The 16,086-nt window shown below is 43.4% G+C and overlaps 1 protein-coding gene across 5 annotated transcripts; it reads right to left on the bottom strand.

Annotated features, from left to right (window-relative positions):
• Positions 1-483: 483 nt before the first annotated feature.
• On the bottom strand, positions 484-15,534 carry glyr1 (glyoxylate reductase 1 homolog (Arabidopsis)). 5 transcript variants are annotated; one of them, XM_010873868.3, is made up of 16 exons: positions 15,453-15,534; positions 14,810-14,846; positions 14,619-14,698; positions 14,380-14,527; positions 13,604-13,714; positions 12,896-12,991; positions 11,454-11,507; positions 9,624-9,674; positions 8,378-8,451; positions 7,002-7,122; positions 6,668-6,778; positions 6,231-6,332; positions 5,761-5,923; positions 5,411-5,590; positions 5,171-5,295; positions 484-3,030 (listed from the first exon to the last, which is right to left on the bottom strand). In XM_010873868.3, the coding sequence occupies exons 1-16, from the start codon at positions 15,488-15,490 to the stop codon at positions 2,956-2,958; spliced, it is 1,566 nt and encodes a 521-aa protein (XP_010872170.1). In that variant the 5' UTR covers positions 15,491-15,534; the 3' UTR covers positions 484-2,955. The 5 variants fall into 5 exon arrangements, with proteins under 5 accessions (XP_010872170.1, XP_010872171.1, XP_010872172.1 ...); XM_010873869.3 differs by having other exon boundaries at positions 7,023-7,122; XM_010873870.3 differs by lacking the exon at positions 11,454-11,507.
• Between the last annotated feature and the right edge of the window lie 552 nt (positions 15,535-16,086).

The raw sequence follows: 16,086 nt of genomic DNA, 5'->3' as shown, positions 1-16,086 counted from the left end.
CATGGAAGCACTAACTAGAAATGTGGTCAAAATGACTATGGGATTAATGAATAGTTGTTCTACTCCTGATCCAGAACCTTGGAAAGTGAGGACTGAGTGTAGACAGGAAACTATTTTCAGGTGGAGGCCAAGGGGGCCTCTTCAGCGCTGGTCAGCCAATCTAGTAAATGTACCAGAGCTGAGAAGAGGCCTTGCTAACATTCCAAAGCAGAAACTGTTTTACAGGCTCTCTTGAATGTCTCCTGAGTATTTTACTCTTTTCTACTTGACTGGATTTAAATAAAGGTCACCTGTTAGAACTCCCTTCACCAGACCTTATTTGAATGACAGCCCTGGTATAGGGCCTGTGAGTTGGTTGGGCATAGGCCCAGATATAACATCAAGATCAATTCAGACCCAAACCTTTCTCTGCATTTACTGGATCAGTCTTTGTTAGTAGGATTTTCACAACTGTGTACACAAGTTCCATAAAAACCACATAGGTTGATTTAATCAGTAGAGGATTTAATAAACTGCACAAAAAAGCCTTGACATTTCAACATGTACACAAAATCATAAATATCCCAAGTCCATACAGTTTACCTTTCCTGGCAGGCCCTGCACAAAATGGGACCCATGTCATTGGAGTTTCGCCAAAGCCGTTATAAGCAGGTTTGTATAAGTCACATCAATAAACCATTTTTAAAGGATATTAATTTCTATAGCAAACACTGAACAGAACAATCTATAGTATTATTACAACACTAGAATTGTGTCCCAACCTGAACCCTAACCCTGACCAGGGTGCTTCACTAACCAGGGCCCCGGCACACAGCACACCACTTAGGGTTAGGGCTCCTTTCGGGTCACAGATGATTGACAATCAAGTCAGTAAAGAAGTCTAGCCAAAAGTATTTTATATTACCCTTTATGTATTTATAAAGCCAACCCCCAGTCAGCCAATATGGGCTATGTACAAGACATGTTTGTTTCCTACTAAAAACATACTTAACCTTTCCACTACTCTGTGTTTAAACTAATTAAACCTAAATCTTCGTTCCAATTTTGGCAAAACTAAAATTGATTTAAGCAAAAACAGTGTCTGAAATGGATTTTGAAAGGAATGGGTTTTCAGAGTATCTCACACCAAAACAAAGAGGAGGGTAATTACTGAAAGGCAAGCCGTATTTTCTGCTGACAGCACATAATCCACCTCAAGCTACTAATTGCTAGGAGGTATTTGGATAGTGCCTTTAATCCTCTTCCAAGTAATTTAATTGGTTTCACGTCATGTCCCCACTACAACTAGTCAGGTAACCATTAACACTCCTGCTCACATATCTACCAGGTTTCCATTTTTTTAGGCCAACATAAGTGTTTTTCATCTGGGGCCTGGAAACTGAGGATCTGATTGTTACGACAGAACTGAAATACCCATTTGGTAGCTTTGACTGTACATCGTATAGTGATTAATGTGGAAAATAAATTGATCTTTCCATATCCTGGTCCCGCACCTGTTGGAGAAAAGTTTGACATAAAGAGTAACAAGGACATGGGGAGAACAGACTGGCACACTAATCTCGCTACAGCCAAGGGCATCGACTGTGTAGAAGTAACCAAAGTAATAACATGAACTCATCTGGAGACCAGAGTTAAAAATGCAACCGCTTATTATGGGGTTTCAAAAACAATAGTATGTACATAGAAAGTGAACAACTTAAATGTTTTACAATGTTCGACAATTGCAGGGGGTTTAAACGCAACCTCAAAGGTATCTCAGTGTCACAAATGGCACCCTGTATACTTTTTAGTGCACTACTTTTGACCAGTCACCAATGGTTAGAAGGGTTCTAAATAAGGGAATACAATAACATTTTAAATGCAGCTTCTGGCTAGAAAATATATGATAAACTTGTTACTTTAATGTTAAGGCCTCAATAACCTTGAAAAACCTGCCCCCGAGCACAATAAAACACTGTTCAAATTCAGAGAACTACAGGGATAGCTCTGGGCCAAACTGAACCAAGACAAATGGAATAGAGAGAAGTTCCAGAGCATTAAAAATAAATAAATACATAATTCAGAAGACTTCAAAAAGTGACAATATTAAGGCAATGCAGTGGCATTATTCTCTGGGTGGATCTCTGTCTGTCATCCTACATCCTCCTTTCTCTCATTTCCATATTTCCATAAAGATAACTTGTGTCAAGTTTATGGAACTCTGGGATAAAAAAAAATAAAAAAAATGAAAGAAAATCACACCTACAATTAAATAGTCTGGTAAAATTTAAAAAAAAAGGTCAAACTTCATCCGGGACCTTCAAACCCACCAGATTGCATTGTAAGCAATGAGCCACGCCCCACACCCATCGACAGCGGTCTACTGCCAGCGACGGGTCACACCTCAAACCAGACCAAAGCACCCTACCATCAGAATGGGCCTAGTCTGCTCCATTCTGATTACTGAACACCCTGCCTTTCTTTACCATCAGAAAGCATTACGATCCACAACCAACTGCAAAGATGCTGAGAACAATCAACATAAATGTTGAGCAATCAAATATCATGAATCCAAACTAAAAACACTAAGTCAGTGCAACACTCCCCAGGGAAGGTATGTAGGTCCCAAATAGCATCCCATCTCCTAGATAGTGCACTATTCTGGAGCCAGGTGTACTGTAGTGCACTATATCTAGGACCCTCAAAGCCAATTCCACTGATTCATATTATTTGCCCCCTTGAAATCAGGGACATTAGGGGGTTGGAACGGATGACCCGGTAGAACCGAAACCCGGCAGAACTCTGAAACTTGAGGGGTGAGGGTCAAACACTCCCCCATGTGGGGGTATTGAGGGTGACGCCAGCATCTCTGGTGCCAGAGAAACAAAAACTGAATTTGATGAACTAAAAAGGAGTACAAGAAGATTGTGGTCCAGGTGAGAAGATGAGTTGAGGATGAGGAGGTCTCCGGGAGATTTAGTGAATGTAGGCTCTGTACACGGCGGACATGTCGTTGTCTGACTGGTCCAGCGCTTTAGCCCTCTTGTACACCTGCAGAGACACAGACAGTGGCATGGTGAGTAGCTATCAGTCAGGGATATTAACTGGACATTGTTAAGATTCAGACAGGGGTGGAAAATAAGGAATATCCTGGATATAAGTGAGTGGAGGAACATAAATGAGATGCTTCCATGCAGGTGTACTGCATGACCCAATTGGGCAATTACCATCCAATCATTCCCCGTGGTATAAAAACGCAGAGCAGGCCCAGTGGACCTCGATTTTGGATCAAGAACGCAAGAGGAAAGGATCTAGATGACTTAAAGAGGGTTCATTATTGGGTTTCGTCCAGGATGACAATGCCAACATCCACAGGGCACGAGGGGTCACTGAATGGTTTCATGGGTACGAAAACGTCACCAGATCTCAACCCGACATGGGAGGTTCTGGACTGATGTGTTAGACCCCACCACCATTATCAAAACACCAATGTTGGTTTTTCCATTGAATTTCCCCCATCCGTACTGCACTCTTCACACAAACGAGTGGAAAATAAGGGTCAGCTCTGTTTCTCAGAACCAACATCCAGTTGAGATTATATAAAAGATCAGGTTTGCCGATCTCGTGGGTCTTCTAGCATGCCTGATTAGTTCTGGTGAATTTGACATTTCAGTCATTGATTTGCTATCCTCCTCCCCATCCTCACCTGGAAGAAATTAGCCTGTGCTTTCTAAATCAATAACTCTGGGGTGAAGGGCTCTACCAAATTGGACAGAGAATGTCTCACTCAAGAGAAGGACCATGTTGAGAAGGACAACGCCTGGAACCATTTGAGGGACAATAATTCACAAAGAGTAAACGCTCCTGTCTTAATACAGATGGCAAACGCTCCTGTTTTAGAACAGAAATGCACACTGTCTACATCACTTGCAACCAAAGAGTAAATCATTATTTATAATTAAATCTATAGTTCGCCCTTGGTCTTCAACACAAGGGTCGATTAGCAGGTGTGCCGAAGTTTGGTTGCTTTATTACTGATTAAAAAAAAATAAAAAAAATAAAAAATCGATTTCAGACCAAAGAAGGATCGTTTTCACCACCTAAGAGTGATTTAATATTACATATTTTTAGGAGTTACATATTTTAAGCCAATGCCTCTTTTGGAGAAGTACTTTACAGTAGACCACTGGTCACCATGACTACATTGAATGAAACGGCGTTTCCTACGGCAGGACCATCACGTTCTTCTATGTGATTCAAATGTTTAAGTCTTCCCAAAAATATCTTATGGAAAAATACTGAAATCTAAACATTTGTAATTCACCAATATACAAACAATATTTTCCATGTTACCTGTAATATACACGTTCGAGAAGCAGTTCCACCATTTCACACATGCTAAACATGGTTATGGCCATGTGCAAATGTACACATTCATACTGATGATAAATCCTACCCTTTACATAGAAACGACATGCCGCTTGATAAATCAGTGTTTGAATCCCTGGCCATACCAACCAACACTTGGCTTAGCAACATTCAGGGCGGATGCAAGGTCGTACCTGTTTAGCCAACTGTATAAAACCTGCTCAACGCTCAGTTTGAAGAGCGCATGTCGCACTGGTTGATCCTTCGGAAACTGCTGGGCAGTTGCTCACAAGAGCCAAGGCCGTACTCGCGAATTGGACAGGTCACATCCCTAGTATTACTGAATGAGGAGATCCCTACAGTGTACATTAATAAAGCCAACATACATATTGACAATGGGAGGCTGCGCTCATCAGCAGAGACATCTACTGCTGTTGGGCCAACACTTAATCCCCAGACAAAGTACCTGTTTAGCCAACTGTATAAAACCTGCTCAACGCTCAGTTTGAAGAACTACTGGTTGTGCTTCTGATTCAGCCCGGCTAAAAAATATCCCAGCAATTCAAGGTCTAGTTTGGCAGCTCAATCCTACAAAGCACTGTTAGTGTTGTTAGAGTGCCACAGAAAAAAAGCCCTAATGCCCAGCGGTTGTCCTTGAGGACGGTTTACAACCCTCCATGTAAAACTCTGCAACGTTATAACCAAATCCATGTAAGCAAAAAGCTATAATTTTTTTTGCTCAAAACAGATTTTCGTGGTCAGTAATACTTCTCTCCTCTACCACAGAAGATTACCACATACAAACGCTCAGGCAACCATTTACCTCATTGGCCGCGGCGGCCATCGGGGTCGGGTGATTCGCTGTGTCGCCCATGGAGATGGCTAGCCTCAGATCCTTCTGAATGTGTTTCAAATAGTAGTCTGGCTTGAAATTGCCCTGCAGGATATCTGTAGAAGACCAGAGATCGTAATCAATGTCAGTGAAGAGACTGAATCTAAATGTCCACCCATCTACTGTCCTACAAAGCTGTAGATATAACAGGGGTTTTCCTCGATGACTCACTCTGACATTTCTGGTCCACAAACGTGCTGGCCATCTGACCCTGACATAGGATGTCCAGGAAGGTCTGCTGTGATTGGCCCGTGGCCTGAGCCAGGGTCAGCCCCTCGGCAATGGTTGCCATGAAGCTGCCCTGCACCATGTTGAGGATCAGCATCATCCTGGCCGCATTGCCAGCCTCACCTGACAGAACAAACATGGAAGTTAAAATCCACATTCAAATCACATCAACTTCCGCTTGCGCATTAGTTAGAACTGATAACAGATACGTAGACAAATGTGTTTACGCTAACATGAGCTTCCTACTGAGCAAGATCATTTTCCATACAGACACACTGCACCAGAACACCTACCGAGGAAGAAAGAGGTCTTGCCCATCGCCTGGAAACAGGAGCTGCAGTCCTCGTAGACCGTCCGGTCTCCAGCCGCCAGTATGACCAGCATGCCCTCGTTAGAGAGCTGCTGGCTGCCGGCCACAGGCGCCTCAAGGAAGCGCCCACCCCGCGACGTTATCACCTAATGACAGACAGACAGGGCCAGCAGCCAATCAGAGCTGAGATGAAGGGAAGTAGCAACAGAGGAGCCAATGAGATGGAATGGAACTTGTCTTGTGTCATTTTTAAGCATTCTAGACGAACTGGGAATGGCCAAGAAGCAGAAGAAATGGTTTTTGACCGAGTTGTGTATGTTTGCGTGAGATGTAAGTATTACATTTAGGTCAATTAGCAGACATTTACCTAATTTTGTTTAAAAAAAATAATATATATATATATTCAGTGCGCAGGGCCATGTGCATTCATGATAACCGTGTGTGTGTGTGTACCTGTGAGAGTTCTGTGATGGTTTCTGGGTCGACAGTAGACATCTCGACATAACACTTTCCTGGCCTGATGCCCTGGAGCACCCCGCTGGGACCCAGCACCAACTGACAGGGAGGCATTAGAAGGCAGATTATTTAATCTGTCTGGAGTCAAGACTTAAGAGGATTTTTTTTTTTTTATAAAAACAACAAATAGGTTTAAAAAACAAAAAAAAACACTGCAGGTCACTGCTGAATGTCAAAACTAAATAGAACGACATGATAATGGAACTTTTTTTAATAACTGCTCTTTTTTGGACCCAGCTGAGGAAAAGAAAACAATGTTAGGCTCTCCATTACATTGGTTTATCCAGTGTGGCCTTTGACCTCTGATCAGACCGGTAGGCTACCTGCTGCCCATGTCACTGGGATTCAGAATAATGACAGGGGGAGGTACTCACGTCCCTGGCCGCCTTGGGGTCGGAGACACAGGAAAAGGTGATGTCACACATGGAGACCACCTCTGCTGGAGTCCTTCCTAACCGGGCCCCCTCCTGGATGAACAGGTCACACTGCGGCAGGAAGCAAGTACAAAGCAGGAAGTGATGTCACCAAAGAGGAAGTGGGCCTTCTCTCACCCAAACGATTGAGGCCTAACAATCTTGTAAGATATTATGCAATATTGCAGAGGGACTGTAATAACTAAACAACAGTTGCAAGTGACTTGCTCTCCTAAGAAATACATAGTCATAATGCAAACACAAGTGGACATTTGGTGTAACTTATTTTTCTCACATGTTGGTTGTCTTGCGGTACCTTTTCTGCCGTGCGATTCCACACAGTGACGATGTGGCCCATCTTTAACAGGTTGGACACTATGCCACTACCCATAAGCCCCAGCCCCAGGAACCCTATCCTGTTGGAGGAAGAGTTTTAACTGATTATTTTATTGATGAACAGACAGAAAACACCAGGGCCAGCTTTCAGTGTCAGATGAGAAGTGCCGATGTAGCCGACCCATGTAACCAATACAGGCTCATTAACCAGGACCTACGTGGAATGGTGATCCTTTAACAGCCATACTACAGTGCTTTGCTGTGATATACAGGCCATGTACAACAAACCCCAGATGCTTTTAGAAACCGGTCACCAAGGCAATTATAACACAAACACATTTACTGAATGACAAATGGTACATTTGAATTTTTGGTTTGCCATTTAAAAACCAACTCAAAATCAATTTACGTTTACAGTTTTTATGTTGGTAAATATTTAATAAAAATAAAAATGTAAATGCTTGCTTGCATAAGATTTCAACCCACTGGAGTTCCGTCAAATACCAGAGATGCTTTCAGATGGTACTTTGGCCTCCTTGCCATCCAGGCCAATGTTATGCTCTTCATACGGTTGACTGTGGCATTGTTACTTCACTCCCAGCCACTGAACACAGTTGCTCCTTCAAAATCCCCTTTTGAAGAACAGCCTTTTACTTGGTAGTGCCTCGTTGTGTGATCCAACTTTCACATCCAGATTACTGAGCCAACTGTTTTCACTGACATATCCAAATTACCTAACCAGTCACCTCTGTAGAATACTTTAGGTCGGTCTTCATTTCTCTTTTTTCAGATTGAGAGTCTGACCAATGACCTTTGAACAGTGTGCTTTAAATGGTATGGTAACAGTGTGCTTTAAATGGTATGGTAACAGTCTTCACCAGGACAATTTCTTTCACGCGTGCACTGTGAGCCACCATGGCAAAGTTGAATACTTAGGCAAGCAACATCCAGCACCAGTTCTTTCTTTCTTTTATTCCTAACATAAAACGAATGTCACCATACAATAATAATCATACTTTTCAACATTTAAAAACCAAACAAATATGAATTAATTATTAATATACTATTTGTAATTCAATAATAGAAGAGAATGTGATGGGACTGAATATTTTTGCAAGGTATGTCACAGCCATGCTATACTGTCTTGCACCACAGCATTCAGCCACTTAGCATTAATTAGGCTCTGACGTATCCTTGCTTGAGCCAGACGGGCCCTTAAGAGCAGGAATCCATGTCCTGTTTCGGTAACGCAGCTTAATGCACAACACAGGAAAGGTCACTGAAGTACGGCGAGGGCACACTGTCTACATTCCAAATAAACAGGGTCTTTCTTACCGTTTGTCTGTAGGTATGATGCTGCCATTTATAGCAGTGCTGTCTGCAGCTTGGATCGATGTTGACCCTGTGTCCTGCACACAAAAAAGGACATGTTAACACGGACACACCTCAAGACCACAGAGAAGAAATATTTCAGAAGTTGTTACGCTTTATTATCTAGCGCTCGCTCTCTGTGGAAAAATACACCATTCAGAAGTCAATGTGGTGTCAAAGAACAACCATGGGGCTGTGAGCTTTTAAAACGAGTGGCTCCCCTGGAACAGAACTTAACAGACCCGCCAACCATGAATAATCTTTACGAGTACTTGGGCCATGCAGCAGCAGCCCTGGGCTTGGAGCAGGCAGTTATTGATTCCCGGTGAAGACAACACAGTAGTTTAACATTGTTTGGACCAACCTCAGTGCCCTCAGATCTCTACAGGGATCAGAATGACAGTCTTCGTGTGGACAGCATAGATCCTTTCGGACAATTCTGAATAATTAAATAACTGGACGAAATTTATTAGGAATGATGCAATAGACTTTTGGGGGGGGACTGTGAAATCTCAACCTATCTTCTGTGTTTTTTCGCAGATTGTAAAGAATTTCTACCGGTCATTTCTTTCTTCTAAGTTTCCATTTACGTCATTCTTATCAGGAGCGACATACAGGACCAATTATGGTTTATTGCCTTTCTCAGATAAAGTAAATATTTTTTCACCTTGCCTTCATGAGGATCTAGCAAACCTTTCGATTACTGTTCGGATGTGCTAACTACTAGGCCATCTGCCACCCAGTTACCATTCTTTCAACATTATGAGGTGTCATCTGTGAAGTGATTATAAAGCTTTTGTCACATTAACAGCAACCTACTGTGGACATATGGCAATATCAAAAGGGACAGACAAGTAACACAGGCCTATGAATTAGTAGAACAGTATTGCTGAAAGGCTCTGCGCCGCCACTAAACAACATTCTTGGTGAACGCACTCAGGCATGCTACTATTTCAAAAATTTAAACAAAAATACACCCTTTACTCCTAACTGTTTATGGTCACTGCTTTTAAAGGAAACAAGGATTTGTGTAGGACTCATTTCACTGTCCGTTATTGACGTAATAAGCTATTGCTTTATTTGTGGACCACAGGAAGACAAGTGGTCATTAAGAAATCATCTAATGGGGCTGCAAAGAAAGACAGACACTACAGTTGAATGTTATGTCAGCACCCTAAAGAGGGGCTTTGCGAGAACACTGCTCACTCACCTCTTCAACGATCTTCAGGCGTTTGCTAATGGGCTCCATGGACGAGGCAGGCTGCGGATGAGAGAAGGTTAAGAAGGCAGCCCGTCAGTATACACAGACAGCTGAACACACCACCACACACCCAATGACACTCTGCTCCCTAGATAGCACGCCGCTTTCGGGTCTACAGTAACGCACTATATGGGAAGCTTGGTGCTATTTACAGTGCAACCCCTGACAAATGGTTATAACATGTATTCCTGGTTCAGCCAGTGAGAGGAAGTTGCTAGGTTAATGCTAGCTAGGGGTTGATAGCATGCTGGGCTTGTAGCACTGACTGAGACAAAGAATACTTGACTGGGCACAAATCAGTGTTAAGTCATGTAATTCCAGGAAGAAGTCAAACTAGAGGGGAGCAACTACACACTTGCAGTTAAAGCAGTGTTAGGGGACAGCTTTTATCTGCTTTCTATCAACTGGAGTGTGGCAAATTGTGTAGGACTAGTGGCAGTAACAGTTTGATAACGGCGCTTGTAAACGCTGGGAAGACAAGTCAGAACCACCTAGTGGAGTTATCAGCCTAACCACATGCACTGCAGTTTCAACTGTAACTTTCACTTGAGCTGTGTGTGACTCGCCATAGGCCTACTCTATGTCGACAGGCCATGGCCTTGGGAGCTCAGGGTGAATGGCCAGATGGAGCTTCAGTGTGCACAGCCAACTTTATTTTCATGTTTTTTCAAATGACCTCCAAATCCACTATGACTGTGGTTGAGGACATTGAACTAAGGCAGTAGAGTAGTTGGTCGGTCCCAAACGAAACCACATTCCCTACATAGTACACTTTGCCCTGTTCAAAAGTATGCCACTAACTAGTAGGGAATAGGGTACCATTTGGGACAGAGACGAAAATCCATGCAAGAGCAGTGGGGGTTGGGGGGAGGGGAGGTCACTACACACAAGGGGATTTAAAAGAAATTCTAAATCATCCTATTTCTTTTATAAAAAAGCTGTGCTGTATCTATGTGCCAGTGGAACATTCATGGAAAGGAAAGTGCAAGGTATCAAACTGACTGAAAAACCTACTAAAGAAACATAGTCAACTAAAAGGAAAGGGGTGAAAAGGGTTAATAGTCAAGGTGGAAAAAGAACGGTAGAGGTGAGAGGGTCTCCAAAGGCTGCCTGCATGCCGTGTTCACACGCTAGTTGGAACTAGGAACCTCCGAAATGTCTGACTTGCCAACCGGTTGAAGTGTCGCCTTCAACCAATTGGTAGGTGGGTCGCTTCAGAGTAATGCGAATGTGGCATAATTCTTCAGCATGACCTGTGCTTGCACCCTTCGCATCATGGATTCCTCAGGGTTGTGGGGGTGTAGCCTAGGCCCTGGTGGGGTGGGACTTTCCACCAGAATAAAATCCATCACGGGAACGTGCAAAACAAAGGGGGGGAAGAATCAAGACGCAGGCTGCTATTTAGGTCCCGCACTCACGTTCCGGCGCTATTCTCCCGCCTGAAAATGGTGCATGGTGAAGATTCCCCTGGATGCAGATCTTGGGTCAGTTTTGCATTTCTCCATGAACGGCTGAGAAAACTGATCCTAGATCTGTACCTGGGAGAAACTTCACTAGCCTGGGTAAGGTCCGTTTAACTACAGTCCACTCTTTGTACTCGGTCAAAAGCGACATGTTTAGTATGAGTAGATCGAGCTCAACTAACTAGTACCCGGACTGAAGTGGCACCTATTTAACCCCTAAAGAAAACAGTGGGTAGTGCAGAGGGCTCCAAACCGTGACATCAAACCCAAAACCAAACGCTCGACAAACGTCCAGCTGCAAACGCTTTCTGCTTACCTTCTCAGTCTGGCTGAGCAGAAAATGGTGGAAATGGGGGTCGTCCTGTACTGGCTATAATGGAAGAGAGTTCAATTGGAAACTAGTAGTAGTAGAAGTATGTCCTTTCAAGAGACTCCAGGGACCTAGTTGAGGATACGTTCCAAATGGCACCCAATCCCCTAGGAAGGGCACTAATTTTGTGCAGTCCTATGGGCTCACGGTCCACCTAGATAGGGCACTCCTTTGCACCAAATTCCTGGTTAAAAGTAGTGCACTAAATCCTATATTGGGAATAGGTTAAAAGTAGTGCACTAATGGCAAATAGGTTAGAAATAAGGCAGTACAATCCTATTTACTGAAAAGGTTGAAAGTAGTGCACTAGAAGAGATGGGGGTCCATTTGGCAAATGGCCTGGGGGGGGGGGGGTTGTTCCAGAAACACACATTCTACGCAGGTCTACTCTGCACTAGTGATTAGGACAACCGCACACACCAACCATATATTCCTTCAATTATACATCAGAAAATTGTAACAAAGTCCTCAATTTCTAGGCCGTGTTGCATAAAGGAAAATGTACGTTTGGAGTAAGACAGTCCTCGGCTTGCCCAAGACTTTTCCTTTTCGTCATTTAGCAGATGCTCTAATGCAAAACAACTTACAGTAGGGAGTACATCCATTTTCCTTCTCGTCCCCTGTGGGAATTGAACCCACAAACCGGCCATTGGGGGTGTCGGGCCCTACCATCTGAGCCACATTTGGTCACCAAATCTGTGGCTGAACCATAAGTCAATATAATAATACTGATGAAGTCATAAGAAAAATCAGAAAATAAACCAAATCAAATTAATTAATTGCATAGGCCTGCACAGCATCTGTATTTCCGGAACCAACTCAAACCGAGACGGAAGCTTGTTAAGCACCAAAAATACTTTTGAAATCAGAAAAACAAAGCAAGCATCTTCTGGCGTTTTGGGATCACTCGTGGCTCTGATTAGATGACATAATGTCTATCTTATCTCCTTCTGAACAATTATGTTCAAGTGAACTCAGCTTTGCGCTTCACGTTCTGGTGCATTTCTGGCCACCAACACCGGTCCTGAGACCACAAAAGGCTGCAGGCTTTTGTTCCAGTCCAGCCATAAAATTTGATTAGCCTGGACCCATTTTGATGCTCTTTTAGTTGACAACAACCACCCATTGTCAATTAAAAGAGCTTTATGGGATGGTTTCCTGGACTCAGATGCCAAGTCCTGGACTAAAAAAACCTTTTCCCAGAGTTGGGAGTAGGCTAAAGCAGATACAGATAGTGTAATTGCTGGGACAAAAACATACAGGCTCCAGGGCTGGTGTCCAGTGAGTGCCTATGGATTGGTCTAGTGCAGCGTGCAGATGTAAAGGCAGACAGGGGTTAAGTTAAGGTATAGCAAGGCAAGGCAGGCCATGGGAACGGGTTCACCTACACTGCTCTCCCATTTGAATCCCGAGACGGGTCCAGCCGTACCCAGGCCCCCTAGCCGCTCAAGACTGGACGGCTCTGGGTCTGAGTCAGTTAGGTCCTTCAGGGAGAGAGACAAACATTACCCTTGAAGTTATTTCGAAGACTAAATCAGCTATAGCGTCGGGGGCATGTTGTTTTATTTTATGGAGTAAGACAGACGTTCTATACAGCTAGCGGGTTGTGGGGGTGACTAGACAGAACCCTAAGAGTGAGGTGTCAGTTCATTTCTTCAGGAAGAGAGACAGTACTCCTAAAGGTTCTCTCACATTAATGGAGCAGAGACTTAGATGTTCTCCTACAATGAGTGTGGAGAATCAAATAATTCAATATGATAGACTTTCTAGATAAGCTAGCTTAATGGTTCCCTATGGGGTACTCAAGAGATAGAAGAACACAGTAGTAATCTGATGCCACAGTGGGTCTTAACAAATGGCCTGGTACTTAAAACCAGATGGGTTCTTCCCTTAGAACCCCCTCATCCATAAAACCCAGGAATGCTTAATTTCATCTTCAAGTTATGGACTCCACTGCACATTCTGCATCCTACCTCATGGTTGAACAACTGACGATTAGAATGATCAGGAGTCTGGATAGGAAGCCGTGTGTGGCTAGAGCACTTCAAAGCCGGACTCTTTCATCCAACCGACGGCAGACCTTTGACACTACTAACCTTCTCGGAGGGGTCTTTCAAGGCACTGAGGTCCTCGTCATCTTCCTCAAGGATCTTCAGGGGTTTGGTGGGACTCTTCTTTCCTTTGGCGTCCCCTTTACCCTCAGAGCTCTGTTGAAATAACAGACACGGTGAAGGCTACATCAAACATTGAAAAAGTCTGAAGGACACAGGGTGATGTTATTGTAGTGAGGGAGCAAGGTGTACAAACACAGGCGGGCAGAGCGCACATATATTAAAGCCTTAAAACGACCACCAGGGTCTGAAGGCTTGCCCAAACAGGTTACACGATTAAATCCATGAATGTATAGACATGGAAAGTGGGTAAAATAGGGGACAAAGTAAAACTGTTAATGTCACTTTGGTGACACGAAATCACTTCTCTGACAGTTGGAGCCCCCGGGCTTGGCAGAGGTCCAATAGTCTATTCCCACCTGACTGGTGCATGTAAAGAATGTCACACTGATGCCTATGACATATCACTTCCTCCTTCTCGAACTTAGGGAACTTACAGTTAGACTGCCTTTCAAACACACACAACCGCCACGTCTCTGTTGCATCACAGGAGAACCAGCAACTGCAGGCTAAACAGGGATGAGGTTACAAGTTCCCATTTGTTCCAACGGCATCAGCTGTTGGTTTTCCCCATGTCTGGAGTAATCCACTTCACCTGCCATCTATAGCATCACACACCCCCTCTCCCAATCTTTGCCTTGGGACTAACAGAGTGGGTTTGGGTCAGTCTGATATAGGACATTTTCTGAGAACTGCCTCACCTGTTCCTTGCCCCCTTGTTTTTCTTTTTTTTTCAGGAAGTCTTCGACGGCATCCACTGCCTGCTGGAAGCGCTTGCCCTTGTTGATCTTGATCATCTCCTCTTTGTGAGGGTGGTACGGCTTCAACTGCTCCACTTTAATCCAGGCGCTGCACACAGAAACACACAGGCATGTACAAAATGGATCAGTAATGAGAGAAATATAATTACCAATTAATGCAGTTGTGTTTGTTTACTTACTGGTCTTCTGTGCCAAAGAATTTCACAAAATGGCATTTTTTGCCTCTTGGTTTTTTAAGGTCTTTTGGAGGACTGACGACCTGGAAAGAGTGAATCACAATATAATCTACGAGAGTAGCTAGCTATTTAAATTTTCAGTGTCCTCAATCCACCAAGGCATTCAGATTTAGCTAGTATTTGCCAGTTTTTACCTTGCCTGGCCATGGAGGATAGCGTCCAAGCTTTCCCCTGAAAAGACAATAACAGTGACCATTAAAAAGATAAGTTGACTCGTCGAAAAATCATACTAGCACTGTCGAAGAACACAAGTTTACTACCTGGTTAGTACTAAGTTACCCCGTCTGACCGTTACAGTAAATACTGACTCCAAACAAGGAAGCCCTGGACATGGTACAGCCACCAGATTGGATAGCTAACTACACAATGTAGCCAGAATAATTAGTATACCACTACTACCTACTGTACTAGTTAGCTAGCTAAGTATGCTGAAATTAGTGCTGTTTCTCGAACATCACAGAACAGTACACACTAACTGGCATTCGATTTAACGCGGGTTTTTGTGCCAGGTTTCACTTCTGGGTGCGGCAAGGGTAGCCAGTTGGCTAACGAACTAGCTAATAGCTATGATTACTGTACTCGGGTTAGGCAGCCAGGCAGTAACGTTATTTGTTTGTGTTCGATCGACAGCTGCCTATTAAAGGGAAATATCGTCACCTGTACCACATGAAATACAACAAAAATACGTGAGCACGGTTTATAAAACAGGGCTACAATGTATGAAATGATTTTAAAATGAAATAATACGATTGATCAAGGTTAAAACGAATATCTCACCAAACCAGGTCCCCGATTCTCAGATGCACCGTCGCCATCTTAGAACTTTACTGAAACGTCGCACTGAATCCGGGGAAAGAACACACCCACCAGAAATCACATGCGTCACCAACCCCCCAAACAGTCAACATCCGGTTGTTTTTGCAAACAAACTTGCGGGCATGGTATGAAATGATAGTGGAGTACACTTCTTTTTCTTCTTGGGAGAAAAATTAGGGGTGGGACGACCCAGTAAAGGACACAATATCGAACTCTAAGTTAATAACAACGTGACTTTCACAATATCCGATGTGCTAGGTATTCTTTTATCTGGTTTTAAATCTGGTTTAAAAAAGGAACCTGGTGGAGCATCTCAACAACTAATTAGGTTAATTTGCAACCGGTCAGTAACATGACTGGGTATAAAAAGAGCATCCCAGAGAGGGTGAGTATTTCAGAGTTTTATAGCCTTGTCCCTTGCATACAGAGTATTATCTTTGTATACAAGGGACTAGGCTGAAAACCAGTATTGAATGGCCATAATCTTCGGGACCTCAGGCGGCACTGCAGTAAAAACAGACACGATTCTGTAGTGGAAATCACTGAATGGGTTCAGAAACACTTCTGAAAACTACTCTGTGAACACAGTACTTCT

Source organism: Esox lucius, chromosome 11 (genome assembly GCF_011004845.1).
Source record: "Esox lucius isolate fEsoLuc1 chromosome 11, fEsoLuc1.pri, whole genome shotgun sequence".
Taxonomy (NCBI): domain Eukaryota; kingdom Metazoa; phylum Chordata; class Actinopteri; order Esociformes; family Esocidae; genus Esox; species Esox lucius.
The sequence above is the reverse complement of the archived record's forward strand: the minus strand, read 5'-3'. Positions and strand labels throughout refer to the sequence as shown.

Coding starts and splice junctions, on each gene's coding strand:
- glyr1 (XM_010873868.3), bottom strand. CDS start 15,490: ATGGCGACGGTGCATCTGAGAATCGGGGACCTGGTTTG. Junction 12,992..13,603: donor TGAAAGACCCCTCCGAGAAG/GTTAGTAGTGTC, acceptor CTCTCCCTGAAG/GACCTAACTGACTCAGACCC. Junction 5,296..5,410: donor TGTGGACCAGAAATGTCAGA/GTGAGTCATCGA, acceptor GGTCTTCTACAG/ATATCCTGCAGGGCAATTTC.